This window comes from Danio rerio, chromosome 14 (genome assembly GCF_052040795.2).
Source record: "Danio rerio strain M-AB ecotype USA chromosome 14, GRCz13ab, whole genome shotgun sequence".
NCBI classification, from domain to species: domain Eukaryota; kingdom Metazoa; phylum Chordata; class Actinopteri; order Cypriniformes; family Danionidae; genus Danio; species Danio rerio.
The window spans coordinates 54,256,272-54,273,487 of record NC_141034.1 but is presented as its reverse complement, the minus strand read 5'-3'; the positions used below and the strand labels follow the sequence as shown (position 1 = coordinate 54,273,487).

Here is a 17,216-nt window from a genome sequence, read left to right as displayed (position 1 = left end):
GTCGCAACTGACTCTAAAAGGGAATGTTAGATGAGACTCTGATTGGTTTAATGCAGGTTGTGCTCAAAACACATCCAGGACTCATTAAGAGAATAAGCACAACCCTGTTACACCATGCGCTAGAGCGCAGAGCGTATTTCTGTGTATTCGGACACGCCCTTAATGCTTTTTCTTTAGACTTTGCATCTACATCGATAAAGTAGAACCTCAAACTTTTATAATCATGACATGACACTATAAATGGCAATGAGATGGTTATGACAACCATCATCAAGCACTGCAAAAATGCTGGGTTCCACACAAACAATTTGTGTTGGGATAACATGAAGGAGTCAGGTTAGCTTATCAGTTTTTTTTACAAATTTAAGTTGAGTGAACATAAACGAATTAAGTTGTCACAAACAAATCCTTAAGAATTGTGTTGTTTCAGCTCATTTTAAATACGTAGTTTGAACAAACAGCAGACACTTTTTTGAGTGAGTGTCATTAGCTCAGTTATGTCATTTTAAATGAGATGATGTTATTAGAAATTTCTTTGTTGAGACAACATTACTTCTGTCATAAACCTGTCATAAACATGACTGTCACAAAACCATTATAGTTATGATTTTTATAACAGCGTCATTAACATACTTTTGACCTCAACTACAGAGTATAAATTGAATTTATCATTAAAATGTAAATAATAATGACACCATTTTAAAATTATTTGAAAAGTATTTGACACACTTATTGAGAATTTGTAATGCCAAAATCATTCACCAAGTACTAAAAGTGATCAGAAAAATATTAATGACACTATAAACTATAATGACACAATGTTTATGACAGGTTTATGACAAATTTTGTTAACAAGCGAACATCCTTGCATTTAAAATGACATAACTGAGCTAATATGTTAATCACAGTTGTCATAAGCATGCATAGAATCTTAGAATACATAACCTGTCATGATTATAAAGGTTTCTTGAACACCCCTTTATCATGTAAAATGTTACCAAAGCTGTGAGCGCGAGAGAAGACCTGCTACTTTATTCAGTATCCAAAATGCTTTATTTCTACATGTATTTTTGTTCTGAAAACGTTCATGGCTGCTGCATAAGAGTTCTGACTCCCCAAATAACGACCACCAATAAAGTCATTTCTCCATGATGAGGTAGAATCCAAACATTTCTGTGAAGACACTTTGATAATTAGTATGGGAATGTATACAAAACCAAAAATATAGATTTGTATATGCACATAAGCTTTAGCAAATTAAAAAGCGCATTAAAAGTGACAAGAGTGACGTCAGGATAATCAACAAACTGCGTTCACAATCGCATCATAAACTCCAGCTCTAGACAAAACTGTGCTTAAACATTTCCAATGACTGTAAACGTACAAACGTCCACAGCTGGCAGAGAAAACAGCCAGCAAAAAAAGGCTCAATGCATCAAAACTGCTTCTGTTGAACCAGCAGAGAAAGAAAAAAACAACAACGCAGAAATAAAGCCGATGCATGCAAGAGGAATGTCTGATTCACTGCACAGTCCATGTTTTCAGCTGTGTGCCTACAGGCGGACAAACATACATTTTATTCACATATGTCTGTGCATTGCACTTTGAAGGGAAGGTTATTTATATATATATATATATGACACAACATTAGTGAGAGTTTATCTTTACATTCATGATATGCAAGAGGCCCTAAAAGGGAATGTTAAGAGTCTTTGTGCAGAAACAAAAGAAGGCAATTGAAATCAAAGAAAGATATATATATAAAAAACATACAAATATTTGGGTAAATCTCACAAAAACATCTTCAGGTTGCATTTCACACACATTTTTTCCTAAATTCTCATTACCATTTTATTCTTTTTTTATTAAATATATATTATACTATACATCATTTTAAATTCTAATTAAGCTGAATTAATTTTGTCAATTATTTTTGTTGTTGCTGCACTACGGTACTATATTTATATTGAAATTAATTAAAGGAAGTGCCCTTTTATTATCTTTATTACTCTTATTTTATTAGTTTAAATATATAAATGTATACACCTATAGTGGAATAGTGATATATTCACTATAGTAAAGTGACCACTTTTCAGTTTCTTATTTATAAATTTGTGACATGTAAAACGTTTCACACTGGTTAAACTTACAAACTCAAGTTCACGAGCTGCCTTGTAAATGTGAGTCAACTCAGCTTAGAGAGAGATTCTTTGTTTTCACTTAAGATGTTAAAATTCACAATATATTTACCTAAAACGCAACATCTTAAGTTGAAATCTCTTTAGGTTGAGTTGACTCACATTTTCAAGGCAGGTGGTGAACTTGGGTTTGTAAGTTTAACTAATGTGAAAGTTTTACAGTGATATACATTATCCTGCACATTCTGTAACATAATTTCAGACATGTTTATTGATTTTAAGACAACACAAAAATTTAGCAATATTGAATGAAATAATCCTTATTTTCAAGTTTTATGTCTACATCTCGTTTTATTGTTATAAGATTCAAACTAATTATTAATTATTTCAAATTTGGAAGAAACGATAAACAAATCTTCATTGAATAAAAAAAAAACTATGGATTTAAATTCCTATTAAGCTGAATAATTAAGTTCAAAGAACCTTAATACATATTTGCACTACAGTGATATAATTATTTTGTAATTAGTTAAAGGCAGTGCACTTTTATTATGGTTCAAATGTATAAATATAAGCATCTATAAGAGGAGAAAAAAAACAATCAATGGACCACTTGGAAATTCTCAGTTTCTCTGAATTTATGATTTATAATTATGTGCTTAAGCAAAAGAAAATATCTATTTTTGTTTCTGATCATATTTCTTGCAAATTCAAAATGTTGTCATTTAGAGCAAAATTTCAGACATGTTTATATTCAATATAAGACAATTTAGTGGAATATGTTTTTATGTTTAAATCTTGATTTATTTTTTAACATTTGGGCCAATTTTTAATTATTTAAAAATTGGAAAAAACATTAATCAGACCTTTAAAGAATATAAAATAAAAATAAATTATGCATTTTAATTCTCATTAAGCTGGATTAATACGTTCCTGGCACTTTAATACATATTGCTTTACACTACAGTGATATTAATATTTTTCAATTAATTAAAGGCAGTGCACTTTTATTATAGCTAATAAAAAATTAAAAAAGATTCAAAAGACCACTTAGAAATTCTCAGTTTCTCTAGATTTATGATTATGGATTTATGTTTATGATTTATATTTATGTGGATAGGTAAAAAAAAAAAAAGTTCTGTAAACTCCTAATCATATTTCTGCAAATTCAAAGCATCGTCATTTAGAGCAACATTACAGACATGTTTATATTTAATTCATGACAACGGAATAATTTAGCAATAAAGTGATAATAATCCTTATTTTCATCAAGTTTTTATGTTGACTTTTTTTCATTAAGTGTTTTAAATTTTTTATAACATTAATCAGACCTTTATAAAAGTAAAAAATAAAAATAGTGATGATTTTAATTCTCTATTAATCTGAATAATTAAGTTCCTAGCACATTAATACATATTTGCACTACGGTGATTTAATTATTTTTTAAATGAATTAGAGGCAGTGCACTTTTATTACAGTTTAAATATATAAATATATACAGCTAGGAGAAAACAAAACATTCAAATTAATCCAGTTTCTCAGGATTTATGCATAACAATTATGTGCTAAAGTGAAACTCCTGCAAAACTCCGAATAATATTTCTTGCAAATTCAAAATGTTGTCATTTAGAACATAATTTTAGACATGTTTGCTACTTTTATGACATTTATAATTTATATTTATGTATTTATGTATGTATTTATTAAGTAATATATATATATATATATATATATATATATATATATATATATATATATATATATATATATATATATATATATATATATATATATATATATATTCTTATTATAGAAATATTGCATATTTTTTGCAAATTCAACCCTTGTCATTTGGAGCATCATTTCAGATGTTTATATTCAATTCATGACAACATAATTTAACAACTCTGAATTTCACCTCGTTTATTTACTTGTTTACTTATATCTTGTTTAATTTTTATAAGATTTAAACCAATTATTCCTTATTTAAACTTTGAAAGAAACATTAATCTGACCTTTACAGAATAAAAAACTAAATAATTTAATCAAACACACTCAGTAAATCCTGAAAACCTCACAATTCCCAAGTGATCGCTTCATAATTTCTATATATGCAATTTTTTCTTTATGGTAATCAGAATTTGAGGCTAAACGTGCTTCACTTTCACTAACTAGCTATACTTTTAATAATTTTTTCTCAATGAAATGCAACCCTGCTGCATTTTATGAGAAGTCACCCATTTGGTTGCACACAAAAAGTGGTCTAAACATCTTCTTCAGCATATAATCTCATCCGCTTTACCTATTTACACCAGCAGGAGTCAGCGAACTCCTCCAGAAAACACCACAGGAGAGAAATCCCACATTTCAGCATTCGCTCTGATGCTAACACAGGTTATAAAGAGCCTCAAAATCAGAGTACAAATGATTAAATACACAGGACATCCTTAATCTTTGCACATTATCAGTGGTAGCTCATGACTCAATGCATGTGAAATGCACTGTTAAGAACACACACATATGCATCTAAATATGTGCGTGTGTTTAAATAGGCCTGCATTGCCGTGCATGTCATTCTTTACAGATGATCGCATGCAAATGACGCAGACCGGGGAACAAAATAAAAGCTTCATGTGCTGTGAAACGGCTTCTGCTACCATCTCTGTAGGGCTCAATAAGGCATGATCATACGCAAACAAAAGTACAGTTGGTTAGTATAGCGATGTATATTATCATCTATGACTCAAAGCAGCATCATGATTATAATAATACATCATTAGTGTCACTACAGCTATCTATCTAGCAGATTAGCGAAGACGGAAAAGATTCAGAAGCGGAAATAGTGGATTTTTTTTACGCTCTCGACCAAAAAAATCTATACAGACAAACAACACGCTCGGCAACAGTAGTGGTAGAACCGAACGCACACAAAATAAATGCATTACATGTCATTATTATCAAGTACGTCGTTCTGATTGGACGCCCTGCGCAACAGAGAGCCAATCAGAAGCTAGAGTCACTATAAAAAGCTGAAGCATACAGAGAAACACACACACACACTGCTGTAAGGCTTTGTTTTAGGTTCATGGCTGCTCCGCTTCAAGTCTCAGTGGTTGATTTGTGTGTTTCTCTATAAGCACGTCGTCCACAGGTTGATGAAAACGGGAATCATGTTCGATCACAGATCACTCCAGCTATCTCCAGCCTCTATAAGAGCTTGGTTTCACATAAAAAATATATAAGACGGACATATTGATGGACAGCGGGTTTTTGTAGAGTTAACACACAGCGTCTGTAGGGTTAATAGAGAGGAACTTTGCAGCTCAGTGGTGTGTAAACTGTTATTTCTCTGGTCTGTAAAGGGTCACCAGTTGGCTTTGACCGCTCTGATGTCACTCACCAAATTCTGAGCCAGACAGATGCCAAAGATCTGAAACGTAAAGAGAAAAAGCTTATGACAGCTTCAGAAACATAACTGTTCTTGTGAAAACACTCTCATTTGTGGATCTGAAATAGAGAAATATCTTGATATATTACTCAAATAGGCAAGAGATATTGCAATCATATATACACATATATAATTTAATCATATCTAAATTATATATACCCCTGATATAAATATATAAATATATATAAATATATAAATATATTATATATATATATATAAATATATAAATATTTATATATAAATATATAAATCCTGACTGAATGTTACTTTCGTTCAACCAGCAAGTTTTTTTGTGACCTGAAATGACACCGGCTTCTCCCAAAAGATATATGAAAGGCATCACTGTGGGGAAAAAAAAGTCAGAATTGGCCAGGGGTCCGTTCTTCGTACGTGGATTACTCAGTTAGCTGGCTTTGGATATTGACGATTTGACACGATCCAGGATCGTTTCGTTCTTCAAAGCTGATCCGAGAGTTGTTGTCATTGCAACAGTTCTGCTAGGTCAAACCTGATTGGGAGCAGGTTCAATTCATATAAACAGGATTAGATCGGCTCAGTTCAAGCAAAGATAATACTGAAAGTATGTTCCGAATTCTGATGTTTTCTTACAGTAGTAGTTATATACACTTGGGAAAATAGTACATATTTTTTAACTATATATATATATATATATATATATATATATATATATATATATATATATATATATATATATATATATATATATATATATATATATATATAAAGTTATAGTTATTAATAAAATAAATAAAGTTATACATATTAATAAAACTTATGCAATCTGCACCCTCGAAATGAAAGTACAAAGACTGCCACCTGGTGGTGCAAAGAGACAACTTATTGATATGAACGTTTTAGATCGCTTTAGTACAAATTGTGTATAATAGAAATGCAGAATATGTGACTTTTTTTAAAGCAATAATACATTTATGCAGTCATAAACATGTTTTGATAGTTAATATGCCAGTGATTTGATGCTTCACAATAGTTGCAGACGCCTTTACCAATATCAAAATGCTTTTGTAAACAACCAGTTATTCTTTACACCGATTAAAAAACGGCTACTATAATATAGACAATATTTTCTAAATGTAGAACTAAGTACATTGATTTGCATTGAAATACATGATGAATACTCTTGACACATGAAAGTGTAAAGCCTGCAGTTCACAACACATGTGGAAGGTTATTGCGTGTCATATTTAACAAACCGTTTACTGCTAATTTGATGTAATTTTGCTCACATGGATAATTGAATATTAATCAGATGATGTCATTACGCTGCTGTGCTGTCAGCCAATCGTTGCATTGCTGATCATGATTTCGAGGATCGATAGATCTGTCCTTCACAACACACGTAGTGATCTCAGATCAGTTCATCTTGACATTCTAATCTGATTCGCAAACTTGTTTGAAGAACCAAATTAGCGAGAGATCAGTTATCACGATTAAAAGATCCAGGATCTGCCAAATCATCTTAGATCATTTAAGCGAGGTACGAAGAACGGACCCCAGGGCTATGAATAACTTTGGCTTGACTGTATATATATTTGTAATAAATTAACATAAGCATGCATGGGGAAACATCCCACTTTGGCAACAGCCATATCACCCTGCAGCCCAAGACCAGTTTCTCACTGAAGCTAAGCAGGGCTGAGCCTGGTCAGTACCTGGATGGGAGACCACATGGGAAAACTAGATTGCTGAAGTGGTGTTAGTGAGGCCAGCAGGGAGCGCTCAACCTGCGTTCTGTGTGAGTCCTAATGCCCTAATGTCCTATACTGTCTGTGAGCATCCTACTTTTGGATAAGAAACCAATATCTTGACTCACTGTGGTCGTTAAAAATTCCATTGTACTTCTTGCAAGTAAGTAAGAGTAGGTAAGTAACCTAGGTGTTGTAGCCAAATTCCCTCCATCGACCCTTACTCATCATGACTTCTCAATCATCCCCATCCTGAATTGGCTCTATCACTGACTTTCCGCTCCACCAATAGCTGGTGTGTGGTGAGCGCACTGGTGCCATTGTCCTGTGGCTGCTGTCGCATCATCCAAGTGGATGCTGCACACTAGTGGTGGTGTGGAGACACCCCCCCTCATGATTGTGAAGCACTTTGGGTGTATGGCCATACACGATAAATGTGCTATATAAATACACACATTACACTTTGTGATCTTTTTAAAGGACTTCTAAAAAAGATTTGTCTGACAATTATACACATATTTCACACTATTACATTACTCGAGTCTTAAATAAGACCAGTTACTCACTGTAGCTAAGCAGGGCTGAGCCTGGTTAGTACCTGGATGGGAGACCACATGGGAAAACTAGGTTGCTGAAATGGTGTTAGTGAAGCCAGCAGGGGGCGCTCAACCTGCGTTCTGTGTGAGTCCTAATGCCCCAGTAAAATGAAAGGGACACTATACTGTCAGTGAGCGCCGTCTTTTGAATAGGAAACCAATATCTTGACTCACTGTGGTCGTTAAAAATTCCATGGCACTTCTGGTAAAGAGTAGGTAAGTAACCTAGATGTTCTGGCCAAATTCCCTCCATCGACCCTTACTCATCATGACTTCTCAATCATCCCCATCCTGAATTGGCTCTATCACTGACTTTCCGCTCCACCTATAGCTGGCGTGTGGTGAGCGCACGGGTGCCGTTGTCCTGTGGCTGCTGTCGCATCATCCAAGTGGATGCTGCACACTGGTGATGGATTTGGAAATTTGGATTTGTGAGATTCTACAATTTTAGATATATCATAAAATGGTAACACTTTATAATAACTACATGAACTATTTATTAGCAAATAGTGAATTCATTATTTGTTAAGCATCAACTCTGCATTAATAAACGTAAGCAGTTTATAACTGCAGCTGCAAATGCTGTATTCTTGATTTACAATCTCTTTTATTATGTGCTTAATAGCTGTACTTTCATACTTTGTTAATGATTTATTTTTCATTATTAAATTAAGTATCGCATTATTTACACACCGGTTATTTAACCATAGTTGGTGGTTTTTTAAGATCATTCAGAATGAGTTGGTAAATGACAGGGCTCGAAATTAACCTTTTTTGCTTGGTAGCACCGGTGCTCCTAACTTTAAAAATGTAGGCGCATCCGCCAAAATTTTGTCGCACCCTCCAATTATAAGCACATTTACAACAAGTTTTATACAAACAGATTTATTGCATTTGAAATCAACAGTAATCAAACTAACAAGCAAAATATATATATATGCATGCATGAGTAAAATATGTCTCAACGAAATCCCGTTATCTCAAGAAAATAGATTTTTATAACAGAACTGAGTGACCAAAGCATACACGGAGTGCTCACCGGCCCTGCACGCACTGCTTGACATGAATGAATCTGCTAACGATATAACTGTGCTGTTCTCACAAGTGCTGTCTGATATTGCACTGATGCTTTTGACATATACTGTACCCTATTATATGCATACGTCATGTTAATAGCCATAACGGTCTTTTTATGAGTGGCGATGTTAGTCTACTCAGTGTAAGCCCGTTTGCGATGGTGTACGTGGTATTAAATTTGACATATAGCTGCTACTTGCACGGCGGACAGCATCTGGCGATTATATGAAGGATTAAACAGAAGCTCTCGTGCTAGATGTGGCGAACAGTTACCTGAAAATTCCGTCCCACAGACTTTTCATAGTGGACTTGAAGCCAACAGAAGTGTTTTATCCACTCTTGAAAAAGTGTAGATGATGGATTAACATTCAGCACATGGTCACTAGTAAGATGTGTCATTATTTGTAACTTTAGATGCCATGGTTTCTAAAACAAAATCTGTCAGTGTTATCTTCATTCTTATCTTCAGCGCTTAACAGTTTTTCGCTGTAGTAGCTCTCTCTCTCTGTCATCCCAAGCCAGAAGGCACTGACTGAGTGATTGACAGCTGATATTTCAGTGCTAGAGCAGTGGTGGGCCAATAAGAAGAGCGCGAAGGTGGGGCAAGCATTACGGACTTGGTTTTGTTTACTGCAGCAAGTTGACATGACAACTGTTTTAAACCATTCCTGAGCGCTGCGTTTCACGTTTCATGTGCAGACAAAGAGCTTAGAGAGGCATTCTGCGTGAATTTCTCCCGAACCCGCGCATGTGGTGAACATTTTGCAGTAAAAACTGGTCGCACACAACAATTTTATGCACTCGCACACATGCTCCCAAATATATTTTAAGGTCGCATAGATAAAATTTCGGGCGCATATGCGACCAAAATGGTCACAATTTCAAACCCTGAATGATAAATAAACTATTGAAATTAATGTTTATATATCTTATTATTCAGGCATATAATAATAGTTAATTTGTATGTTAATAAATGATTTTTTAACTCATCTTCATCTAGTTTTGTGACTTAATCTAAAGTGAGGACTATTCATGCTTTATAAATCCCTTATAAATGACAATTAAAGGCTCAGTTATATTCTAAACAGGAAAAAAGAAAATAAACAACAATATTCATTTCTATTTATTTGAAGATACGCAAGTTTATTTATCAAATGAAAAATAAATCTTTGCAACCTTATCCAAAATGAAATGACTGTAGAGTTTAAACATTGCATCCTATTATATTGTTAAATTATTAAATTGTTGTTTTTGTTTTATCCGATTTTATGTCGTATTTTGACACTCCTGTTTTTCAGCAATGTTTAAACTTTACAGTAATTTTACTTTTTAGATACGATGGCAAAGCTTATTGCGCATTAGATACCAAGCCTTTAATCGTCATTTATAAAGGATTTATAAAGCATGAATAGACCTCACTTTAGATTAGGTCACAAAACTGCATAAAGTTGAGTTAATAAAGCATTTATTAACATACATAGTAACCATGAATATATGCCTCAATAATAATAAGATATATAAATGTTAATTTTAATAGTTTAATTGTCATTTACTAGCTCATTTTGAATGATCTTAAAAAGCATCCAACTACTCTTAAACACAAATGGTTTGTAAATAATGCAATACTTAATTAAGTAATGAAAAATCAACCAGTCGCAAATTATGAAAGTACAATTATTAAGCACATTATACATGTGGTTATAAATCAAGAATAGAGCATTTGTAGCTGCAGTTATAAACTGCTCAATAACTTTTGGGTCATTTTTAAACAATGGCAGCCTTCCTATACTGTTTACCATGCTGCTCTGAATATTCGCTCTGAAATAGCATGTAAGTGTGGCTAAGTAATAAATGTAATTCCTGCACGGCGCTAGCTATACACTAACTAACTGGCGAATGCCATGAACTAGTGGGTGGTCTGTCTGCTGTTGTGATGCGGTGCGCGCGCTCACGATTTCAGGGGGTGTGGCTTTGAATCACAGTCCCTCCCCGCCGTCCAAAGATAATATGCTAATCGGTTAGCATTTTAGCAGATCACCTACTGCACCTTTAAGTCGTGACATCTGGAATACAGTTTGCCACTCACACAGCTGCCACTCATTTGAATTGAGAAAATATTCATTTATGATCACGTTTTATTCATATCACACATTAAAGTGAATTTTATTTAAATCATGGTGTACACAACAATCTCTGGGCTTGCTGCATCACAAATACCAAAATTTTACCAATTTATAAAAAAATTTATAAAAAAAAACAGTGGTTTGTTCTGTTGCCAATCGAAAAAATCTTGGCAGGGCTAATAATATTTTTATTTCCAGACAATTTAAAAGACATAAGACTTTCTCAAGAAGAGAAATATAATACAAAATAATATGACAAATGTCCTTGCTCCATTAAACAGCACTTGAGAAATATTTGAAAAAATATACAAATTTCACAGGAGGGCGAATAATTGTGTATATTTATATAAAACTGTATATATATATATAAAAAAAAATCACTTGTAAATTTAATTTGATAAAGACACCAAAATCTTGTCTCCATTATTTTATATAAGATCAATTTGAAATATACTAACATTTGTTTTATTTTTTTTCTTTTACCTGGACATTTTGAGATAGTCCACACTTATAGCTGAATTATAAAGTTTAACCAGAAGGTGGCAGCATGACCTGACATTCAATACGAGACCTCGTTTAGGCAAATCACTTCAGCCAAAGAACATTTGCATGCACTCAATGCATTTCCATAAGTGTTGTCCTTACCTGTAATAATGCAATCCCCACAAACACCCCAGCAACAACAATCAGATTGTCCTGAAGCCACTTTTCAAACTGTCCCACGCAGCCTTTGGTGTAAATGTACTTCTGCTGATCCAACTCCTGGCAAAAAAGCGGATTCATATCAGCACTCGATGGAAAGTAAGATTGTATACAGATTGTTTTGTTTTCAGTAAAAGTAGCTTAAGAGGTTTTGGTATGATGAAGGTTTTTTTTTTTTTTTTTTGATTTTTAGTTTAGTTTAGTTTATTACAGCTGGTAAGTTTTGTAATAATTCATTATCATTATTATATATTGATTTAAGCACCTCTAACTTCCTCCTCTCCTTTAGGTTAATCTTTTATTTATTGTAAATATTCATTCTTTCAATACAAATCATTTCACTTTTACAGCTAGGAAAATAAGTATTGAACACGTCATGTTTTTTCTGGGAATAATATTTATAAAAGGAACTGTTGACATGGAATGGAACCAGATTCTTGTAAAAACACAAACAATACAAACATAAAAATAAAACAAAACAAAATAAATCTGAAAAATGAGTTATGTGTAGGTCCACACAGAATCGGTGCGCGCAGAAATCCACAGGTTTCCGCAGATTTTTAGCCCATCATTGAGTCAATTTATTTACTTGTGTAAATGTGTGTAAATTTAGATTTATTCAGTTTTTAAATTAATTTCACTAGTATTGTTTTGATATAACAATATTAAAATATTTGTATGATTTATTTACATTACAGTTTGTAAAGTAATATTTTAGTAATATCTTTTAGTAGACATATTATAAGAGAGACTTGCTTTGTTTACCAAATAAGTGTATCTAATTGGATTTGCATTAAACATTAATTAAAAATAAAAATGTAATATTTTTTATTTCATATATTAGGTTTTAGTTATGAAACTCGCAAAAACATTTCACATAAATCTGCAGATTTTCTATCAAATTCTCAGCAGAAATAGCAAAAAATGTCCGCAGATTCTGTCTGGCCTTAATTATGTGTAATAACAATGGAATGACGCAAGAAGAATGAGCTGAACTACTGAAATAAAAGGCTTTTTTGGTGATGCCCGCTTAAAGACGCCTTTCTTATGGAGGATGAAGTCACATGCATTGCTCAGGGTTGAGTTTTTCACACACTTCACCAGTGTGTCAAAATCTTGATAATTCTGTGGGTCTCGTCTATCAAATCTGAGCTTTACTTTGTATTCTCTATTAGATTCGGGTCAGGTGATTGGCTGGGCCATTCCATAGCTTGGTTTTCTTTCTCTGAAAGCATCTGAGAGCTTCATTGGCTGTGTTTTGGATCATTGTCTTGCTAAAATGTCCCGGTTTCATCTTCATCACCTGCTAATGTAGATGTTGGACTGAAGCTGCGAATATTAATTTACAATGTCGAAGGGCAGGGGGTTGCTGAAGAACTACTGGGAGATCTCAGCTGCTGTCTGGGCTTTCACCGTCTTTCTACACCTTCCTTTCTTCATGTGTTCAATACTTTTTCCCTGCTCCATTTAATTTTTTTACACGGAACTTCATTTGTAAACTAATTAATATTGTTTCCTTTGTATATATTGATTTCTTTGATTGTTACCAACATCCGGTGAAAATTTCAAGTCAACGGCACCTTTAGAAATATGGTTTCTAAGAAAAATGGTGACGTGTACAATACTTATTTACCCGTTGTATTATCACTCTGGGGGAAAAAAAACATCCAATTGCAGTTTAATTTTCAATTTTCCGTTGTATTGTTTTACTCCATCTTTGTTGCACACACACACACACACAAGAAAAATCTTCATTCAAGTGCACCGTACAGCACAGTTTGTGCACCAGCTTGACCTTTAATCTTTACACAAGTCTAGGATAAACAATCAGGCCTTCACCTGGGCGGACCTGCGCCTTAATCTATCTGAGAACAAATATCCTCTCTGGAAAACTCAATCCCACGCCAAAAGTAAAAAACGAAAATACCACATGAAACCCAGCACACGGAAGATCCAGTTTATGTTACACAGTCAAACAGGAATGTTCGAACTACTGTCTATGGCATTCTGGGAAGGAAGGCAGATGAAAAGGTGTAATTTGGGGCTGTCAGTGACATTTGAAAGAGAAAGCCACACAATCCAGCTTTTGTGAGCCACCCAAACACGTTTTCCAAAGAAGCTTTTGTCCCTCCGGGGAAGAAGACACAAAGGAGTGCAGAAACGTTACACCCAACCGGTAGGAAGTCAGAAACAGTCGATGAAAGGAGAAGAAAATGGATGTATGATATTTGCTAACTTCTTTTACTCTTCAAGGACTTACTACAGTGGCTGAACAAAGAAATGCAGAGTTTTTTTTTTTTTTTTTTTGAGCAAACATCCGATACTTGCTGCTCAAAGAAATAAGATTAAAAAAAGACGAGTAAATGTGAATAATAGGCTTATTCACACAGATTAGTGCTGCACGATAGTGTATTGCTGTTGTATTTACTGCACGTTTTCTATTAATTACTGGGATAATTCAGAATACAGTTCAAGATGCATTGGAAATACTGTTTAACAATGCATCAGATGTGTGTCCATTGAGTTTAGGCATAGAGTTCTACAGTTTTTATGTCATTTATTTATAACAGTGTGTTGATGTTCTTGTTATTTTGTGTTTTCATTCTCCTGCCAAGGGAATAAAGAGGAAGTTTGTGGCTAATTATGTTCTCTTGCTGTCCATAATCCCTAATAGATAAATGAAAAATTAAATAAACAAATTAAAATAAAAGAAATACTTTTTTGAATGAACGAATGGAAATTGCAATATTTATTTCTTCTGCATTATTTATGAAACTGGACCCCCAAACAAATCTTATGTTGTATTATTATATTTGTGGCAATGATAGCCAATAATACATTGCAAGAGTCAAAATTATTCATTTTATTTCATGCCAAAATCTTTAGGATATTACGGAAAAGAAATTATGTTCAATGAAGACATTTTGGATTTTTCCTTCTACAAACCTACATTAATCCTAAAATGTATCATAAAATACTAAAATAATATAATAGGTAACATATACTGTACAGTTGAGGTCAGAATTAATTATTACCCCCCTGTTTATTTTTGTACTTTAATTTCTGTTTAACAGAGAGCAGATTTTTTCAACACAGTTTTAAACATAATAGTTTTAATAACTCATTTCCAATAACTGATTTATTTTATTTTTGCCATGATGACAGTAAATAATATTTGACTAGATATTTTTCAAGACACTTCTATACAGCTTAAAGTGGCATTTAAAGGCTTAACTAGGTTAATTAGATTAACTGGGCAGATTAGTGTAATTAGGCAAGTTACTGTAAAACTATGGTTTGTTCTGTAGACTATCGGGAAAAAAATATTGCTTAAAGGGGCTGAAAATATTGACTTGAAAATTGTGTTTAAAAAATTTAAAACTGCTTTTATTCTAGCCGAAATAAAACAAATAGGACTTTCTCCAGGAGAAAAAGATATTATCAGACGTACTGTGAAAATTTCCCTGCTCTGTTAAATATCATTTGGGAAATATTTAAAAAAAGAAAAAACAATTGAAAGGCGGGCTAATAATTCTGAATTCAACTGTATATATAAATCATATATCTAAATATAAATTTTCTCAAATATATGCATGCATGTATTTATATATACATAATAAATATACATAACAAGATGGCAGGATGTCACTCCTTCTCATACTTCAACATCAAAGTTCCTGAAAGCAAAGAAGGTAAAGGTGCTTCAGGATTGGCCAGCCCAGTCACAAGACATGAACATTATTGAGCATGTCTGGGGTAAGATGAAGGAGGAGGCATTGAAGATGAATCCAAAGGATCTTGATGAACTCTGGGAGTCCTGCAGGAACGCTTTCTTTGCCATTCCAGATGACTTTATTAATCAGTGATTTCAGTCATGTCAGAGATGTATGGATGCAGTCCTCCAAGCTCATGATGGAGTCAGACACGATATTCATTCTGTCTCCACTGCAGCAGGACTTTATATTCTATACTGGACATTATATCTGTTCAGTGACAAGACTTTTGTCAAAGTAGTCAGACCTTACTGTCCTAATTAAATCATTAAAAATCAAGGCATGATCATATTTTATTGTGGTATAATAAGCGTAATCTAGAGGCCTTTGCCTTTCATATAAGCCACTTCTGATACCAAATGATCAGGGCAGGCGTGTCCATTGAGGCGACCTAGGCGGCAGTATAGAGAGGGCGGCGTCCGTGATACCTCCCTTACCACCCGCATCCTCAGTTATGTCCGCGACATCTCCCTCCCCACCCGCGTCCTCAGATATATTCGCGCATAGACGACAGAATAGAGAGGGCGGCATCAGCGACACCTCCATCAGCACCCGCGTGTCTTCAGTTATATCCACGTATAGGGCAGCAGAATAGAGGTCCGCGACACCCGCGTGTCCTCAGTTATATCCGCGCATAGGGCGGCAGAATAGAGAGTGCGGTGTCCGCGACACCTCCCTCCCTACCTCAGCACCAGGTAGTGTATTGTTAGGCATTGGCCAGATTGGGAAAGTTTACATGGACAAAGAAATATTAAGAGCTGTTTAAAATGTTTTAAGACCTACAACACTATATTTAAGTGAAGACTTTTTAAGATCTAAAATTTAGCTTTTGATATTTAAGACCTTTTAAGACTCCATGGACACCCTGGATATGTTCAGTTGTGTATATTTGCTGATTTCCCCCTTACCCCTTTGTTTGTGATGGTTTGCTCCGCCTGTATTTGATTGTTTTAAGTTATATTACAAGATGCCAAGGTGAAAGCAGAAAAAATGTAGCAACACTTTTTTGACAGGCATTCAGTAAATATTTTTCATCTGCCTGACTGATCTCCTGACAAATCTGATACTACAGATATATTGTGTAGCTCAGAGCATGGTAAAACGTGTCACTCCACCCTTTACTGAGAGGCACAGGCTGGCAGGAGTCGCTCACTTCCCAATTACAGAGCGCCACAATTTCCTGTGGCTAAAACTAGAAGCTAATTATCACTTTAAAAGGCTTAAACTGTTATTAAAGAGAACAAGAGAAACTCAAACACTGTCTGAATCTCTCATGCGCTTAATCCTCCTGTGCTGCACCGACACTACATTGCATCACGTTTAAATAGCTGGAAGAATATATGTTGAAGTGTTTACAGCTGACATGTTTTCCATGTTTTCTTATCATCTGAAGCATGCTGGATTTACATTCTTTACTGGAATTAAACAAGCAAAACCTGCACAGAATGCCAGATTAATATTGAATGGGTATTTCTAAAGCTCATTTCACACACGCTGCTAGTTTCAAACTGAAATCTGGTCAGGCTTGACGTTTATAATAAATATAGTTTGTTATGAAATGGCCTTATTATTGTTTCATTGTTATATTTGTCATTGATTTGCTGATTTTAAATACTGTTAAATGATTTATTGAAT

At 34.0% G+C, this 17,216-nt stretch overlaps 2 protein-coding genes across 6 annotated transcripts in view; both read right to left on the bottom strand.

The window, feature by feature from the left end:
• The window catches only part of nsd1a (nuclear receptor binding SET domain protein 1a), a 1,446,438-nt gene that overhangs the window by 848,249 nt on the left and 580,973 nt on the right, over positions 1 to 17,216 (bottom strand). The window lies entirely within an intron of this gene.
• The window catches only part of tspan17 (tetraspanin 17), a 62,439-nt gene continuing 46,253 nt past the window's right edge, over positions 1,031 to 17,216 (bottom strand). The window contains exons 7-10 of one of the 5 annotated variants that reach the window (XR_015506632.1): positions 11,752 to 11,868; positions 5,539 to 5,568; positions 4,441 to 4,523; positions 1,031 to 1,553 (exon numbers count right to left, since the gene is read on the bottom strand). Coding sequence is in view for 3 of the 5 variants with exons in the window: in XM_087280180.1 (XP_087136306.1) it covers positions 1,036 to 1,173; positions 5,539 to 5,568; positions 11,752 to 11,868 (285 nt within the window). In the remaining 2 variants the exon portion in view is untranslated. 5 annotated transcript variants of the gene reach the window in all.